General features: G+C 46.6%; 1 protein-coding gene across 1 annotated transcript in view; it reads left to right on the forward strand.

Annotated features, from left to right (window-relative positions):
* RHOJ (ras homolog family member J) overlaps positions 1–16,861 on the forward strand; it is an 84,775-nt gene extending 67,914 nt beyond the window's left edge. Inside the window, exons 2-5 of the mRNA XM_054972468.1 lie at positions 3,997–4,055; positions 8,060–8,224; positions 11,881–11,976; positions 14,426–16,861. Of these exons, the coding sequence (XP_054828443.1) occupies positions 3,997–4,055; positions 8,060–8,224; positions 11,881–11,976; positions 14,426–14,572 (467 nt within the window). The 3' untranslated portion in view covers positions 14,573–16,861. The remainder of the gene's footprint in view (positions 1–3,996; positions 4,056–8,059; positions 8,225–11,880; positions 11,977–14,425) is intronic.
* Positions 16,862–18,369: the final 1,508 nt, after the last annotated feature.

Raw genomic sequence — 18,369 nt, forward strand, 5'->3', positions numbered from 1 at the left:
AGAGTCATCAAACCGTCTTCCTGGGGCAAGGACACATTTGAAAGTAAGATGGATGTCGTTCCAAATTTAGGCCCGTTGTTTGGCAATAGATAACATGCCATATGGTTATTTACTTATTAGCAAAAGACGGGTCTTTGTGATGAGGTCGTGATAAGAGGGCTGGTCTGTCTATGGCATTTTTATCCTGCCTTTCCACTAAGAAGCTGAGGGCAGTGTACACGTTTCTTCCCTCCTTCATTTTAAGCTCACAACAAACCTATAAGGTGGGTTAGGCTGAGCAAGAATAGCTGGCTCAAAGTCACACAGTGAGCTTCTTGCAGGGCTAATGAGCCTCTGGTTGGGCAGGAGACCCACGCCCTGAGCGCCAGTTGCCTGCCAATGCTCCAAGTAGCAGCAGGGAGGATATTTTAAAAACTCACCTGTGTGCAAAGCATGATGATGTCACTTCCAAGGGAAACCCAGAAGTGATAGCAATAGCTCCAGGAATCTCCAGAAACTCAATGGTTTTACCATAGAGTTTCCAGCAATTCCTAGAGCCACCATCGTTTCGTCCATGCTTTCTCCCAAAGAGATGTCATCATGCTCGTGGACTGGGCCCCCTGCCATGTCCCCACTCCCAAACCTCCTGCCAATTGCCAGCCTCATTCTAGCAGCCCTGTGGCAGAAGGAAACTTGAACGAGGGTGTCTCTACTACATTACACTAAATCTCATACATATTTGCCCAGTTGTTCTCAAACTGACTCAAAACCAGTCATGACTTTACTGCAGGTGGATTGCAAGATCAGGAAGGAGGAGAAGGAGGAACTGCCAGTGGATGATGGCCACGAGCATCAGTGGCTTTAAATGGGGATTAGACAGGCTCATGAAGAAGTCCATCCATGGCCACCAGGAACAATGGCTAAAGGGAGCATCCACATCCAGAGGCATATAACCTTAAAATACCAGTGCTAGGAGGCAACATCAGGGGAAATCCTTGCCATGCTTTTTGGCCTTCCAAGGCAATTGGTTGGCTACTGTGAGAAACTTAAAGTTCCCGACTGCAGGCTGGAAAATTCCTGGAGATTAGGGGGGGGGCAGAGCTGCCTTGACCTGGATAGCCTAGGTGAACCTGATCTCGTCAGATCTCAGAAGCTAAGCAGGGTTGGCCTTGGTTCGTAATTGGATGGGAGACCTCCAATGAAGACCAGGGTGGCAGAGGCAGGCAATGGCAAACCACCTCTCTTAGTCTCTTGCCCTGAAAACCCCACCAGGGGTCACCATAAGTCAGCAATGCAGTGAGCAACGCAGGAGGTCTGTGTTTGGCCATCAGAGCTGCCTCCAATCAGAGATTGAAGCGCCGATGGCTACAGAACACTCCCTTCCCCCTCCCTCCCCTGGGTGTCTTCTCCCAACTTGTAACCGCTTTGCAGCTCCGTGGACTTAAGGGCACTCTCCATCAACCACCACAGGGGGCAGAGCTAGATGCCAATTTCCTGACCGGAAACAGTCCCAAGGAATGCTCTTTGGCTTGTTGGGGAAAACCACATGTCTCCCAGGAGATCTGGCTCTTAATTGGATACCACACATGCAGGAACTGAGAGGAACTTGCAACTCAAGGGTGACTAGGTTAACGTCCCACACCGGGCAGGCACACTAGACCAAACCTGCGTACTCCATAATGTGTGAATCTTCCTTAGATGTTCCTATTGTCTGATTTCCTTCACCCACCCATTTCTTTTGTTTGGTGGACCTTTTAGCCTTTCTTGGAGGAAAAGAAACAAACAAACAGAGGGGTATTTAGTTAAGGGAATAATGTAATATCAAATAAGTGTGATTATCCATTGATGGAACTAAGCAGGTCTGATGTTGGTTAATACCTGGATGGTACTGCCTGGAGTTCCTTTTTTCTAGGACCCCAGGAGGAAGGGAACAACACAAATGTGATAAAATAAATAGAGTGTTAATGGGTGAGTGAGAGAAGACCTAAACAGATCCGGTGGCCATCTCGCTTGATCCCAAATAAGCATCCATCGTTTCCAGGATCTCATCAAGACAGCAGTTTCTGACACAAGACTCAAGCCTTTACAAAGAGCCAGCCCTTGGACTGAATGAATAAGGAGGAAGGGGGAATGAATGCAGCGTGTATCAGAGCCAGACATAACCCAAACACTCACAGTGGGAGAGATCTCCGTGCAGCAGGTCTGGGGTCTAAAGGCACGGATGCACCATCTGGAGGTGGTTTCCTGACCCTGGAGATGCCTCCGATCTCCAGCTGCCCAGACACAACCTCCGGTCTGTGAAGTTCAATTCTGCATCTGTGGAATAACAAAGGATCAGCTATATGGACTGAAGGTTGCTTTCATTTAGGGAGCAGGTTCTTTCTTTTTTTCTTTTTGCCCACTTTGTGACACTTGAGCTGATCTCCCGAACATCAAAGGGAATTGATATGAAAGGATGAAAAGGTAGACTCAAGCAGACATAACGGCACTCCCTTTAATTCATCAGCACCCTGCCCCCACACTCTCATCTCTGCATTATCCCAACCTGTGCTATCTATCTTTCATGTTACACTTTCTCTAGGGATTGGTCAGGGCTCGTTCTCCAGCCCAAGAAACCTTGGGACTGCTTGGGGTGGCCCACAGTGAAATCCAAAGCGGAGTTACTCCAATCTAAACCCATGGGATTAGACTGGAGTAACTCCATTTAGGATTTGACTGCCAGTGAGGAAGGCACTGATTCGCCACGCTGTCATGACTGGTCAGATCTGAGCTGAGCACCTGGACTCAGGTTGGACATGGCTGGTGGGGATACAGGAAGAGGGAATGACTTACCTTACTTGGGACAACAAAATACCTTGACCCAGATGCTGCTGCTGCCATCAACAACGATGATGATGATGATGATGATGATGATCATCATCATCATCATCATCATCATCATCATCAGCCAGTTTGGTGTAGTGGTTAAGAGTGATGGGACTCTAATCTGGAGATCAAATCTGGAGATTGGTCTCTAATCGGATTGGATTCCCCACTCCTCCACTTGAGGCCAGCTGGGTGACCTTGGGTCAGTCACAGCTCTCTCAGAGCTCTCTCATACCCACCCACCTCACAGAGTGTTTTGTTGTGGGGATAATAGTGACATACTTTGTAAACCGTTCTGAGTGGGCATTAAGTTGTCCTGAAGGACAGTATATAAATCAAATGTGGTGGTGATGATGATGATGATGATGATGATGATGATGATGATGATGATGATGATGATGATGATGATATAGCTGTTGGCTCATTATCACAAAGTGTGGTCATGGCTACTAGCTGAGATGCTTTTTAAAAAAGGGATTCAGGGTGGAGGAAGGTCTATTGATGGCTATTAGCCCACCTAGCTGACTAGGGCCTCCATGTACACAAGCAGCAGCTTTGAATACCAGATGTTGCTGGGGGACAAAAAGCAGAGGTGGGTCCGTTGTCTTCACTGCCTGCCATTAAACCTCTTAGAAGAGTCTGACTGCCCATTTTTGGAAACGGGACCATGTACTGTGATGGACCTTTAATCTGATACAGCAGAGATCCTGTGCTACAAGGATAGATAGTCAGTGTGGTGTCGTGGTGAAAGCATTGGATGAGATGTTTGTTCAGTTCCCCACTTAGCGATGAATCCCAATGGCTGACCTTAAGCCACACTCTCTCTCTCTTTCTCTCTCTTAACATCACCTAACTCAATAGGGTTGTTGGTGAGGGTATGGAGGTATGTATACCATTCTGAGCTTCGTAGAGGAAAGATAAGATAACAATACAGCGGAAAGATAGTAATCAGGGATTTCAAGAGTTTATGGATGGCAAAAACTGGGGTCAAATTTGGTCGAAAATGTGTCCTCTTGGGGGCTCTAGCTTCACCAGTTCTGGCAGTAGTAACAGCAGGGCAGGAGCAGTGGGAGCGGACACATCCAAGATGTCACTAGATGTATTCTTCTGTTGTTTTTCCCCCTGACACCCTTTCCGGTTTTCTTTTTACAGTAACTGTGACGGTAGGAGGCAAACAGCATTTGCTTGGACTTTACGACACTGCTGGGCAGGTAATACAATTTCATTTGATTCATGTATAACCCTTTGCTTGATTTTCTTTTTAAATTTTAGTTGTATATGGAAGAGTGTTTTAATGTTTTTTACAATGTTTTTATTGTTTTTAAACTTTATGTCAAAATTGGATGTTGTTACACCTCCTTGAGCCTGTCTGACGGGGAGGGCGGTCTAGAAATGTAATAAAATAAATAAATAAAATAAAAAATACCCTTGTTTGGTCTTCTGCACTCATAATTAAGGCACCTGCTTCATAGAATCATAGGATCATAGTGCTGTAAGGGACCTCTAGGGTCATCTAGTCCAACCCCCTGCACAATGCAGGAAATTCACAACTACCCCCCCCCCTGACTGCCCCAGTGCTCCTCGCTCCATGCCCAGAAGATGGCAAAACACCTCCAGGATCCCTAGCCAAACTGGCCTGGGGAAAATTGCTACCTGACCCCCAAGGTGGTGATCGACATTACCCTGGACATGTAAGAAGGCCACAAGAACTAAGCACTAATGCTCTCTCCCTCATGATCTGCCCAAGTTCGCAGAATCAGCATTGCTTCCTTTTCTTACTTGAACACATTGGCTTTTCTTTTCCCTAAAAAACATACAAGGATCATGATGCAAAGCTACCTCAAAGGAATTTCTGTGATAAAAGATACGCTGATCCTTACTGAAGCAATTCCCATTTTTCCCACCTCCTTTGCCTCATAAGAAGAACATAAGAACATAAGAGAAGCCATGTTGGATCAGGCCAATGGTCCATCCAACACACTGTGTCACACAGTGGCCAAAAAACCCAGGTGTCCTCAGGAGGTCTGCCAGTGGGGAAGGGACACTAGAAGCTCTCCCACTGATTGCCCCCCCCAAAGACCAAGAATACAGAGCATCACTGCCCTAGACAGAGAGTTCCATCTATACCTTGGGGCTAATAGCCACTGATGGACCTCTGCTCCACATGTGTATCCAATCCCCTCTTGACGCTGTCTATGCTTGAAACTGCCACCACCTCCTGTGGCAATGAATTCCATGTGTTAATCACGTTTTGGGTGAAGAAGTACTTCCTTTTATCTGTTCTAACCTGACTGCTCAGCAATTTCATTGAGTGCCCACAAGTTCTTGTATTGTGAGAAAGGGAGAAAAACACTTCTTTCTCTACCTTCTCTATCCCATGCATAATCTTGTAAACCTCTGTCATGTCACCCCTCAGTCGTCGTTTCTCCAAACTAAAGAGCCCCAAGCGCTTTAACCTTTCTTCATAAGGGAAGTGTTCCATCCCTTAAATCATTCTAGTTGCCCTTTTCTGCACTTTTTCCAGTGCTATAATATCTTTTTTGAGGTGTGGTGACTAGAGATGGGCATGATCCACATTACGATTGAAAAAACCCCACGATAATGGCGATCGCACGATCGCAATCCGGCAGATCGTGATCGGCCATGGCCAACGATCCAGCGATCAGGAGAGGCCTGGATCGGGGCGTTCGGGCTCAGATCGGGAATCTAGACACTTAGGCGCCAGCAATCTATTCCTCTGGCAATGGAGCCAGGGGAATGCCTGAGCTCTGTTTGCCCTCCTTCTGTTGCCCTGGAAACCCAAATGGAAGCCCAGCTTTCCTGGATCAGCTGGGCTTCATTCCAACCACAGAGCAGCAAAGCAGTCACAAGTTGGGAGAAGACACCCAGGGGAGGGAGAGGGAAAGGGGTGTTCTGTAGCCATGGGCACTCTAATCTCATCCCTGCAAACCCTGATAGACAGCTCTGACGGACAAACACAGACCTCCTGTGTTGCTGAATGGGAACTGAGGGGAGGCGGCTCATCGCCGCCTCCCCGTGCCCACCAGGCCCGGCGGCCGCCATCATCACCCACCTTCCCACATAATACCAGCGTGCCCCACTTTGGCCTCCATGATCCACGATCCACGATGCACGGCTCGGGAACGGGAGATTATTGATGCGGGTTGTTAATTCGGGATCATCGGTGGTGCTGATCCACAATCCGCTGGATCGTTAAAATTTTTTGGATTGTGCCCATCTCTAGCGGTGACCAGAATTGTACACAATATTCCAAATGAGGCTGTACCACTGATTTATACAGGGGCATTATGATACTAGCTGATTTGCCTCAGGTGGGACGTATCAGGGGACATGGCTCAATGGTTGAACATCTGCTTGGCATGTAGAAGGATCCAGGTACAGTTCTCAGCATCTCCAGTTAAAAGCACCAGGTACTAAGTAATGTGAAAGACCTCTGCTTGAGATCCAGGAAAGCCGCTGCCCCCATCTGAGTAAACAATACTGACCTTCATGAACCAACAGTCTAATTCAGTATAAGCTAGCTTAATGTGTTCATGTGTGTTTTCACAAGGACATATACTCGCTGGCATACACAGATTCCAAGAATCTACATTTCCATGTTGGTTCTCCCCTTTTTAACAGTATCCTGAACTTCACCATAGTGTCTTGGATGTTTGAATGAGGTACAATGAGCAAAGGAGCCCCAATCTTATCTAAATATCTACTGCCATCTCGTGGTTATTCCAAGAGATCTATTTGGCAATAAGTAACACAAATAAAGGAGTCATTTACATTGGGTAAGCTGAACTCTGTCTCACAAAAACTCAAGCTGGAATGCATTTTGCCAGTCTTTAAGGTGCCGCCGGACTCCTGAATTGCCTAAGTATATGTATGTTGTGGTTTGTATCCTATGAATGGGTTTTGTGCACACTCAATAGCCGCTGCTGTGAAGTACACTTCCCTTTGCACTGGCACTTAACTTTGCACAAGATTGGTAGTTTTCAATAGATCGGGTGATAACAAATGTCTTAGGAGCTCAAAGCTGGGTGGAGATTTGAACCCATGTCTCAGGGCCAAGCTACAAGTGACGAACGACACTTGAACAACAACTCGAGTTGTCAGTCTATGGAGTTCAAGTCACTTTGATTTCATCTCCCACCCCTTGCAGCAAGAAATCCAAGGGCCAAGCTACACATGACGAATGACACTTGAGCGGCAAGTGGATTGAGTGGAGGGCAAGTGAACAGGGAGAAATACACTTGCTGTTCAAGTGTCATTCGTCATGTGTAGCTTGGCCCCAAGTCTCTTGAGTCAAAGGTTTTTATTGGAAGAATATATATCCAAGGTACAAGTGTCCATAGATATCCAAATGCTACAGAAGCGTCCGGCTGAACACAAGGCCTTTGTCGAGAACGACGTGTTAGTCTCTTGCAACACTATATCAAACCCTCCTTTCCATCCCGCCCCCCTGTACACCCGGTTAGTATAGACAAACTGGGGAATGTGAAAGTTATTGCTCCAAGGTCTCTGCAAGTCTCCTCAGATAAGGCTGTCTTGGGAACCACATCTGTTCCTGTGAGCCTGCGCACAAAACAACACTGGAAAATTACAGCAGAACAGTAGTGAGAAAGCAATATGGCAGTGCTGTGGGTAACAGACCTGACAGCAAGTGTATTTCTCCCTGTTCACTTGCCCTTCAATTGCACTCCACTCAATCCGCTTGCCGTTCAAGTGTCATTTGTCACTTGTAGCTTGGCCCTCAGTCCAACATCCTAACCATGCCATCACGCTGGTTTTCATGGGTATTCATAAGGCTTAGTGCAACCTACTCCGAAACATTTGCAAGGACAATATAAAAACAGTTGTGTGGATGACCCTTAGGAAACAATCCTCCTCCCCCAGTGCTTTGGAGAAATTTAATGATATCAGAGCCAGAGGAGTTAGCCGTGTTAGTCTGTAGTTGCAAAATAGTCAAGACTCCAGTAGCACCTTTAAGACTAACCAACTTTATTGTAGCATAAGCTTTCGAGAACCACAGCTCTCTTCATCTGATGCATCTGACAAAGAGAACTGAGGTTCTCGAAAGCTTATGCTACAATAAAGTTGGTTAGTCTTAAAGGTGCTACTGGACTCTTGACTATTATTATATCAGTTTTCTCCGAGTTTCACTGCTGCTGCAATGCCCTAAAGATGTGTTCTTTTTTTTACTTGGCAGGAGGACTACAATCAGTTACGGCCCCTCTCCTACCCCAACACAGACGTGTTTTTAATCTGTTTCTCAGTCGTGAACCCCGCCTCGTACCACAATGTCCAGGAAGAATGGGTGCCGGAACTGAAAGTCTACATGCCTCATGTGCCTTATGTCTTGATAGGAACTCAGGTGAGTGGCAGAGAAGGGTCCGCAAAGAAGCTGCTGGAGTAGGTTGCCAGGTCTAGGTTGGGAAATTACTGGAGATTTGGGGGATGGATCCTGGAGAGGTCGGGGTTTGGGGAGGGGAAGGGCCTCAGTGGAGTTTAATGCTATAGATTTGACCCTTTGGAGCAGACATTTTCTCCAGCGGAACTGGTCTTTGTTGACTGGAGATCAGTTGTAATTCTGGGATATCTCCAGCTACCACCTGGAGGCTGACAAACCTATGCTGGGCCCCAATACGGGCCCCAAGCCTGCCATTAACAACAGGAGCTTGAATCCTATGTGTGAGTCCTAGACAGTGCTCTTCCTCTTCCTTTAAGATTACAGGTTGTCCAAGATTCATGCTTTTCAACAGGCCCTGACACCAATGGAAGTTTTAGGGGAAGAAAATAGGAGCTTCTCGTAGAGCTGGCAAGCCCCTGATTGTGGTAGGAGATTCCCCACCTAGAGTGCATGTGGCCCATAGCCACCAGGAGCAAACATTTTTAAAAACCTGTGACATCATGGGTATGACGATGTCACTTCTGGGAAAACCCAGATGTGATGATGGGTAGCTCTCAGAATCACGAGAAACTCTATGGTTTTTCCATAGAGTTCCTGGCCATTCCTACAGCTATCCTCCCCCACTTCCAGGTTTTCCCCTGTGGAGGGTACGGCTGGCCGTGATTCAGACCTTATTATTCACCCCCCATGGATATTTGGATTGTGGAACTTTGAACTCTTGTTCCTGCTCTTGACATATAATATACGCCCAATGAGGGATTATTCAGACACTGGATTCTGGTTGTTATGTATTTATGATGTATATTATTGACTGATCATAGTTTATACTATGGTTTGTGATTGATGGTGACTATATTCTTTATGCATTGTACTCCACATTTGTACCTGATTAAATGTGTACAATTTTTCATAATCTTTACATTGTATAGTGATAGTGAAGAGGGGAACTGTTGGTGCTGCCTCGCTTTGTTCCCCCCCGAGTGCCCATCTTCTGGTAGACTTTCCCTAGAAGTGACCGTGTCACACCTGTGATGCCCACCCTTCCAATCATGTCCCCACCCACAAACTTCCCACTAGTTACCAGGTTTGGCCTGGCAACCCTATTTCCAAGGCAGACCCTAACTAGCGCTCATGGAATTTGTTCAAGGGATCCAAGTTATAGTGATGGGAATCTATTTCCAGCATCACTCTTGTATGTAGGGTTCCCAGCCTCCAGGAGCAGGGGCCGGAGTTCTCATGGAATTACAACAGAGCACCAGACTACAGAAATCAGTTCTCCTGGAAGAAATGGCAGCTTGGAGTGTAGACTGTATGGCAGGGGTGGCCAAACTTGCTTAATGTAATAGCCACATAGAATAAACGTCAGATGTTTGAGAGCCACAAGACATGATGCATTGAAGTGACTTCAGATGAAGAGGCGAGTTTGGGGGAGTGTTCTGAAAGTGACGTCACAGGAAGGGGTGGGGTTTGGGTGCAGTATGCTGGAAGTGGCATCATTGGAAGGGGTGGAGCTTGGGAAGAGCTATCACCTGACCTTTGACTTGGAAGTGACATCACAAAACTGATATCACAGCCTTGCTAGGCTTCACCCCCAAAGTCCCCAGGAATTTTCTGAGTCAGACCTGGCAACCCCAACATTTTTATTGAACATATGACAGACATGGAAAGAGAGAAGGAAGGAAGGAAAAAAGGAAAAGGGAGGGAAAGACATGGAAAGAAAGAAGGAAAGGAAATAAACTAAACTAAAATGTATGGCCACAGCGATACTCAGAGACCTCCAGGAGCCACACAATATGTCTAGAAGAGCCACATGTGGCTCCCGAGCCGCAGTTTGGCCACCTCTGCTCTGTGGTGTCACATCTTGTATACGTAAGTCCCCCAACCCTTGGTAGAGCAATTTGGGGGTGCACAGATGACTCCTGGGGAGGACCAAAGCAAAGAAGATACAACTTCTTCCAACTCCTTCCATGAGCTTTTCCGTAGAATCCAACCCCACCGTCATAACTCAAAGTAGGTTCAGACAATGGATTCCTTTGTAGAAGTCCTGGAATTACCCCATGAACTTATGGACAGATTGCACTACCGGCGTTATGAATGAGCTGGGAAGAGCCCATTTGAATCTGCTTTTAATTGAAATTGACTAGGAAGTTTTTTCTGATTTGTCTTTTTATACTGAGGGAAGGGGGGGTTGTATTTATGTTTTCGAGGGGACCACGTTAAACAAAGAATGGTAGAGGGGATATAAAAACGTTGAAACTGAATAAAATAAAGGTGCGAACGGTGCTCTTTCAGTTTGTTGCAATTTAAACAATAGGCAAAGGCACACTAAGGACACCCCAAAAGACCGCTGCTGCAGTCCAAAGCCTAATTCAAGTCTGTTGAATTAGGATTGCTGCCAGCTCCGGGGGGGAAGCACATCTGAGCCTGTAATGGTACCACAACAGGAAGAAATTCAACCAGTGGGGAACATCTTGGTATGCTTTAATGCATGAGGTATACAGAGCTTTTACATACTGTTAGCAGTGAGACCCCTTCTCTTTATTGAAAGGGCAGCTTATGAATGTGAAATATCATAAGCCCCTTCCTCATGTGCCAAGCACAAAATACTGTCTGGCCAGGCAGGACAGATGCCAACTCCAGCTGGAGTTGGAAAATTACCAGAAGGTGTGTCAGGCTGACTAGCTGCCCCTCCACACCCCGGAGAAGCACTTAAGTGAAACAAAGGGACCGGATAAGCCCTTCCCATCTGGCAATCGTGGGACATCAAGCACCCTTCTCGCCTATAGTTTCTCTCAGATATGTATAATCAAGCCTTTCTCAATCTATTGTTTCACCTCCGGACAAGCCATTAAGCTATTGTTCCAGGGGCTGAAGACATAACTCTGCCCCAGGGTACATTTTGCACTATAACTGGCCCCAAAGCATGTACTGTGCATGTGTTCTGGACCCATCCACATACCCTCAGATTACGTCTGAGCCCTCTCTTCCCCTTCCATGAAGCCCACTTAGGCAGCTGCCTCTCCAGACATCCTTTCTCTCCTAGATTGGTAAATATCACCCTACCTTGAGCCTCTCTCCCTCTTCCTCACTGATCTCCTAGTTAGCTCTCTCTTTGTGTGTGTTGTTTGTTTATTCTGTGCAATTGCTCCTTTACAGCTCCCTCAATAAAACCATTCCTGTTGAACACCCGCCTGGTTCATTCAGCGAATTCTCTAAGGGAATAATCCTGGTATATACTGGCAGAGATTCCAGTTACCCCATCTCTCTGCTTCTCCTTGTATGCTAATTCCTCCAACTCACAAAGAGACCCCACACTTGGGTCTCCTTGTATACCATATACATCATTTGTGTATAATACATAACATGTATGTGTCTAACACATAATACCAATTTATTGATGTTTAAATCACGCTGAAAATGCATTCTATAGGAAAAATTCAGCACAAGGAAACAGAATGGCATATAATAAGGAGCTGCGGGATAGTTCACACAACGGAGAAGTAAAATCAAAACAAGGATTTGAGGGAGTTGAAATTGCAAGTATGAAAAATTTGAAATCATCTCTATGGATTCCTGCTCAGAGAGCGCTAACGAAGATTTATATATCTGTTAACTTTTAGATTGACCTCCGAGACGATCCCAAAACCTTGACCCGGTTGTTCTACATGAAGGAGAAACCCCTGACTTACGAACATGGCATCAAACTGGCAAAAGAGGTACTGTGGCTTTCACAGAACAAGAGCGAATATTAGACCACTTAATGGTTTTGGTGCTACAAGTAATTCAAATGCATAAAGTAAAAATGTGCTTGTGACTAAGAGTTAAACTGGGACCAGAGGGACCACATTCAAATTCCCTCTCAGCCATAAAGTTCAGTGGATCACCTTGGGCCCGCTGCTCTCGCTCTCTCCCCCACAGTCTGACCCACCTGACAGAGTAAGGCTAAAGGATTAATTTCATCAAAATGATTATATTTCTCAATGTTATTTTTGCACCTACTGCATAACACATGGCACGAATCAAGCTATGTAAAATACAGCTGTTCAGGAAGGCAGTTTTATAATGGAAGAAGGAAGTACTACAACAGAATGCTTCAGGAAGATGTTTCAATAGTAGTGTTGCCAGCCCCCCTTCCCTAAAAAGCAGGGATGGGGTTGGTAGGCAGATGCAGGCCCCCCAATCCAGTTTCCTTGCACAGGAGTGCTCCAGAGGCCCTGATAACACCACTTCTGGTTGAAGTTACGGGGTCTCAGCAGGGCCAAAACTGGGACCTGTTGGGGGCCTATTTGGCCCCACTGAGCAGGGTTCCCAGGTGCCCGCTGGTGATACACAAATTCCCGAAGGTTTGCCCCCTTGCCCTCTGATCCATCAGGGATCGGCGGAGGGTGACAAGCCACCCACCACCCAGGAAGCACAGCAACGTCACTCTCAGAAGTAACATCGTCATGCCAGCCATGCAAGTGCTCTCGCACTTTGTTTGGGGCTGATTTTGCATAGAGCACAGGAACGCTCCCATAGCCGGTGCAACAACATCACTTCTGGAAGTGACATCATTGCACAGCTGCCAGAGCATGCATGTGCACAAACAACAACCACACTGATGGTACAAGGTAAGGGCCAGATCCCCCTCCTCCTGCTGTGAGGGTATAGGGTCCTGGCAACCTTACCACTGAGACCCCATAGCTTCCGGTTTTCAACAGAAAGAGTATCATTGGGGCCTCCAAAGAGCACATCATTTTTCTGCATGCTCCTGTAGCTCCCAACCTGCCTCCCTCCTCCTCTCCCACCACTGGCCAGATGAGTGGGGGGAGGGGGGGACACCGCGCACCAACCAGGGGGTTCCATCCCTATTCAATAGAAAGAACAGGACTGTTCTCTACTAAATACTTCCAAATGGTTTAATGTTTTGATCTTGCTCTCAATGCATTGCTGCTTAATATCATTTCTTGCACCGTTTTAGATTATGCCTCACTTCAGATTTCTGCAAACCTAGTCCTATTATTGTCGAAGGCTTTCATGTAGGGTTGCCAGGCCCCCTCAACCTCCTGGCAGGGGACAAGGGCCTGGCACTTACCTTTGGGGAGAGGGGGGCGAGTGAATGCAGAGTGCATGTGCGCATGCCCCACAGGCGCGATGACGTCACTTCAGGAGTGACGTCTTTGCACGGCCCCTGGGCAGGCCCATTTTCGGGAGCTGCAGTGCACTCCTGCACTCTGCAGCGCCAGAAACAGGCCGTTCTGCAGCAGATCAGGCCCATTTTTGAGTTGTTGTGGAGTGCAGGAGCTTTCCTGTGCTCTGCAGCGCCTCAAAATGGGCCCAATCTGTGGCAGAACGGGCCTGTTTGGGGGGCTGTGGAGCTCAAGAACATTCCTGCACTCCACAGCGGTCCCAATCCGGGCCAAAACAGGCTCGATCCCGGCAGCTGTGGCACACAGGAGCGCGCAAGGAAGGTGTGCATGCCCCCGCTGCTCAGGTAAGTGGGGTGGGGTGTGGAGAGTGGGGGCAGGGGATCCCCTGCCCCCACCAGGGGTCTGGGATCCCTACTTTCACAGCTGGAGAACGTTAGTTGTTGTAAGTTTTCCGGGCTGTATGGCCATGGTCTTGGCATTGCAGTTCCTGACGTTTCGCCAGCAGCTGCGACTGGCATCTTCAAGCTCTTACAGGATGACTCAGCCCAAACCCACCTTCCTGAGTAGATATAAATTACCTGCTAACATCTTCTCCACACATTGACACTGAGAGATCTCTGTCTTTTGGTGCTACAGCCCAGAAAATCTACAACAACTAACTAGTCCTATTACATTGTTAAGTAGGTGTCTCCCTTATCCTATTGATTGTACAGACTTACATTATGTAATCCGCCTTGAATCTCAGTGAGAAAGGTTAACAGAAATAAATAGCAGAAATAAATACAACAAATACCAATTTTTTTGCACTTGGGGATCAAACCAGGGGCCTTTTATTTTCTCAGTGGCTAATTTGATAATTGAATCACAGCCTCTGCTTTTTTCGTTATTGTTCCTCTATACACAGAAACGTGTTTATTATGGCCCGTACCTGGATCAGAACAAAAAGTACCAAGTGCTCTTGCACATTGGAGAAAAAATAGAAATATTGTTTAGCACTCACCTCCAGTCATGCCTGGTTTTCTCTCTCTCTTTCAAGATTGGAGCCCAGTGCTACTTGGAATGCTCGGCTTTGACGCAGAAGGGCCTGAAGGCCGTCTTTGATGAAGCAATCCTCACTATTTTCAACCCCAAGAAAAAGAAGCCACGCTGTGCCGAATGCTGCAGCTCTTGCAAAGTTCTATGACGCTTCCTGGAAATTGAAGCCGCACAATGCTGGCATCCAGCTAAAGCATTCCCCCCCCCCCACCACCACCCCTGGGGGAACGAGGGACATGACCAGAAAGGAGCCAGTTCCGAGGCTCCTCCCAGTCTGCGACTCCTCAGTCCTGCAACCTCTTCAGTCTTCTCATGTCTATTTGCTTTTCTAACTGCTGCAGAACTGTATTGACAAGACAGCCAGGCCCAATATCATGGCCATTTTTGCTGTGCATGCCAGTTGATATAGAGTTGCCAACTTTCAGATGGGGCCTGGAGATCTCCTAGAATTACAACTGATCTCCAGGCTACAGAGATCAGTTCCCCTGGGGGGGAAATGGCAGCTTTGGAGGGTGAGGGTGAACTCTATGGTATTATACACCACTGAGGCCCCTCCCCAAACTGTCCTCCTCATGCTGCAACCCCAAATCTCCAGGATTTCCCAACCTGGAGTTCGCAATCCTATGTTAATTACATAAATGCTTTCTCCCCGCCCCCACCCCCCATGGTCTAGATCCATGTGAAACATGATTCAATGGAAGGAAAGTAACTCAAAGATCCTACACCATCACCAAGAGACATTGGATTCATTATTTGCACCTTCAGAAGGGAAGGAATTGATCTCACCCACAAGAACATGCAATAATTATTACTGAATGTGAATGCAGCTAAAAGATGTTTCTTTTGGCATTGGCAGGGTTAAGATCCAAGAGAAATGTAGGAAATTTGTTTGAATTCAGACGATCTCCATTTTCAAAAGATTTAACATAGAATCCAAACAGCCTGTCCTGCAGTTTGTCTTCCTTTTGTATAGTAGGCATAATCCAAAGAGAAGCCACACAACGTGTTCGCATTTATGCTGAGGCTTGTGGAATCCTTGCCTTATTCAGTCCAATGCTATACAACTAGGGTTGCCAGCCTCCAGGCAGTGACGGGAGATCTCCTGGAATTACAACTGGTCTCCAGGCCACAGAGATCAGTTCACCTGGAGAAAATGGCTACTTTGGGGGGGGGGGTGGACTCTATGCCATGCCGAAGTCCTTTCCCTCCCCAAACCCCACTTCCTCCAAGTTTCTCCAGGTTTCACTGACCAGATCTCCAGGAATTTCCCAACTGGGAGCTGGCAACCCATCCAGTCCAACACTCTGCGTCACACAATGGCCAAAAACCAGTGTCATCACGAGGTCTGCCAGTGGGGAAGGGACACTAGAAGCCCTCCCACTGATTGCCCCCCCCCAAAGACCAAGAATACAGAGCATCACTGCCCTAGACAGAGCATTCCATCTATACCTTGTGGCTAATAGCCACTGGTGGACCTCTGCTCCGTATGTTTATCCACTCCCCTCTTGAAGCTGTCTATGCTTGAAGATGCCACCACCTCCTGAGGCAGTGAATTCCATGTGTTAATCACCCTTTGGGTGAAGAAGTACTTCCTTTTATCCGTTCTAACCCGACTGCTCAGCAATTTCATTGAGTGGCCACGAGTTCTTGTATTGTGAGAAAGGGAGAAAAATACTTCTTTCTCTACCTTCTCTATTCCATGCATAATCTTGTAAACCTCTATCATGTCACCCCTCAGTTGTTGTTTCTCCAAACTAAAGAGCCCCAAGTGCTTTAACCTTTCTTCATACGGGAAGTGTTCCATCCCTTTAATCATTCTAGTTGCCCTTTTCTGTACTTTTTCCAGTACTATAATATCTTTTTTGAGGTGTGGTGACCAGAATTGTACACAGTATTCCAAATGAGGCTGTACCATTGATTTATACAGGGGCATTACGATACTAGCTGATTTGTTTTCAGTTCCCTTCCTAATAATCCCCAGCATAGCATTGGCTTTTTTTATTGCCGTCGCACACTGTATCGACATTTTCAGTGAGTTATCCACCACGACTCCAAGATCTCTCTCTTGGTCAGTCTCTGCCAGTTTGGACCCCATCATTGTGTATTTATATTTGGGATTTTTGGCCCCAATGTGCATTACTTTGCACTTGGCCCCGTTGAACCTCATCTGCCATATTTAGCAACGGTACCCAAACTACATTGCAAAGTACCACTAGATGAAATCTGTTCTTTGCCCCATCAAGGCCAGGAAGATGTTGAGGCATTTCATGCAAAAATGATCCTCAATTATCCATGAAAACAGCCACATTTCATTCCAGTTCTTGACCCAACTATGAAGGATCCACAAGCTCCCTGCACCGACCCAATTGCTTTATATGATTGTGGATGTCTTATTTTCAAATGTTTTCTACCAACTGTGTCATTTAAGTATAAAAACATAAGAAAAGCAGCCATTTGAACAGACTGTTTTGTTTTTTTAATAACTGTGGCCTTCTGTTACTAAACTGCAGGTCACTTTTCAGGAAGTTAGCTATGAAAAGTTTCAAGGTTTATTCTAACCTTCCCTCCACCATACAAGTAAATAGTGCAATGCCCCCCACCCCAGCCTGCAAGCACACCAAATATTTTCTTCAGCTAGAGGAAGGATGGGAAGAAGAGAGGAAGAACAGGAAGATAAATAGTTAAATGTTTTTTATCTTCGTTGATTTGATTTGTAAGAAAAACCTAACTCCTTATTAAACCCCAACTGACCGAGACAAGACAAAGATTGCATGTCAATCCATGCATAAAATGCAAACTGCAGGCTTATGAAGCCTCAAATTGCCTCAGAGTTGTGCAAGGGGGAGGGAGAGAGAGAGAGAGAGAGAGAGTTTAACCCTTCAGGCTCTGCCCAGTCTCATAAACATGCTTGCAGTTTGCATTCTAAAGGAGAAAAGATATGTCCGTTAGAAATGTATTTTTCCCCTTTAAAGTTCTGGTTTCAGATATTGAAACTAAGTAGGAGTTGAAGGGTTTTGTAGCATGGTCCCAAGGCAACCTGAGGCTGCTGGAGCCTGCAATGTATACTTCATGGACAGATCAAGCAGTATGACAATCTGGTCTTATAGAGGTTTTCACTGTACAAACGGTGAGTGCAGAAGACGGACATTAAAACTGACTCCGAAAAGCTTCCAGCAGGGGCATGAGCAAGCGTGTATTATGAGTGTTTCTCATAGTGGCCTTTGGCTTGACAGTGGTCTCTTCCATCCTGTCTGACACCCAAAACCTTTCTGGAGGACTCTGATTTCAAGGATGCTTTTATAGAATATACGGCAGTGATCCCCAACGTGGTGCCCATGGGTGCCATGGCATCCGCCAACACCTTCCCTGACACTCACCAAGTGTTTTTAGAAAGTGGGCAGGGCAATCTTGGGCTTTTGCCCAGTAGAACTTCTGATCTGATTATGTGCAGATTTTTTAAAATGTTGCTTTGGCAGCAGCTGCCACTGTAGCACAAGGATCTTCACTGTGCAACTGAAGGTACGCCACAGCAGCATTTTGTGGTTGGTTTCACCTCCTGTAGCAGACATTGTGTCTACACTAGAGATGGATACGAACAGAAAAAAACCTGAACATGATGTTCGTTGTTCATTGCCATCCACGAACAGGGACTCACAAACACTTACGAGCATGACCTGTTCATGAACATGTTTGTGGTTGGATGTTCATGGGGGCCGCAGGCTCTCCTCCAGCCATCATCCAAGTTTGGTCAAGATCCCTACTGCACCACTCCCAGAAACCTGACCTGAGCAGGCAGCAGGAAAGGTACCAATAAGAAATAATAGCTTGACCCCAAAGCCTGGCGGCAGCCCTGGGACCTGAAGGGGTAGATCCCTACTGCACCACTCCCAAAAACCTGACCTGAGCAGGCAGCAGGAAAGGTACCAATAAGAAATAATAGCTTGA

Source organism: Eublepharis macularius, chromosome 2, assembly GCF_028583425.1.
Source record: "Eublepharis macularius isolate TG4126 chromosome 2, MPM_Emac_v1.0, whole genome shotgun sequence".
Taxonomy (NCBI): Eukaryota; Metazoa; Chordata; class Lepidosauria; order Squamata; family Eublepharidae; genus Eublepharis; species Eublepharis macularius.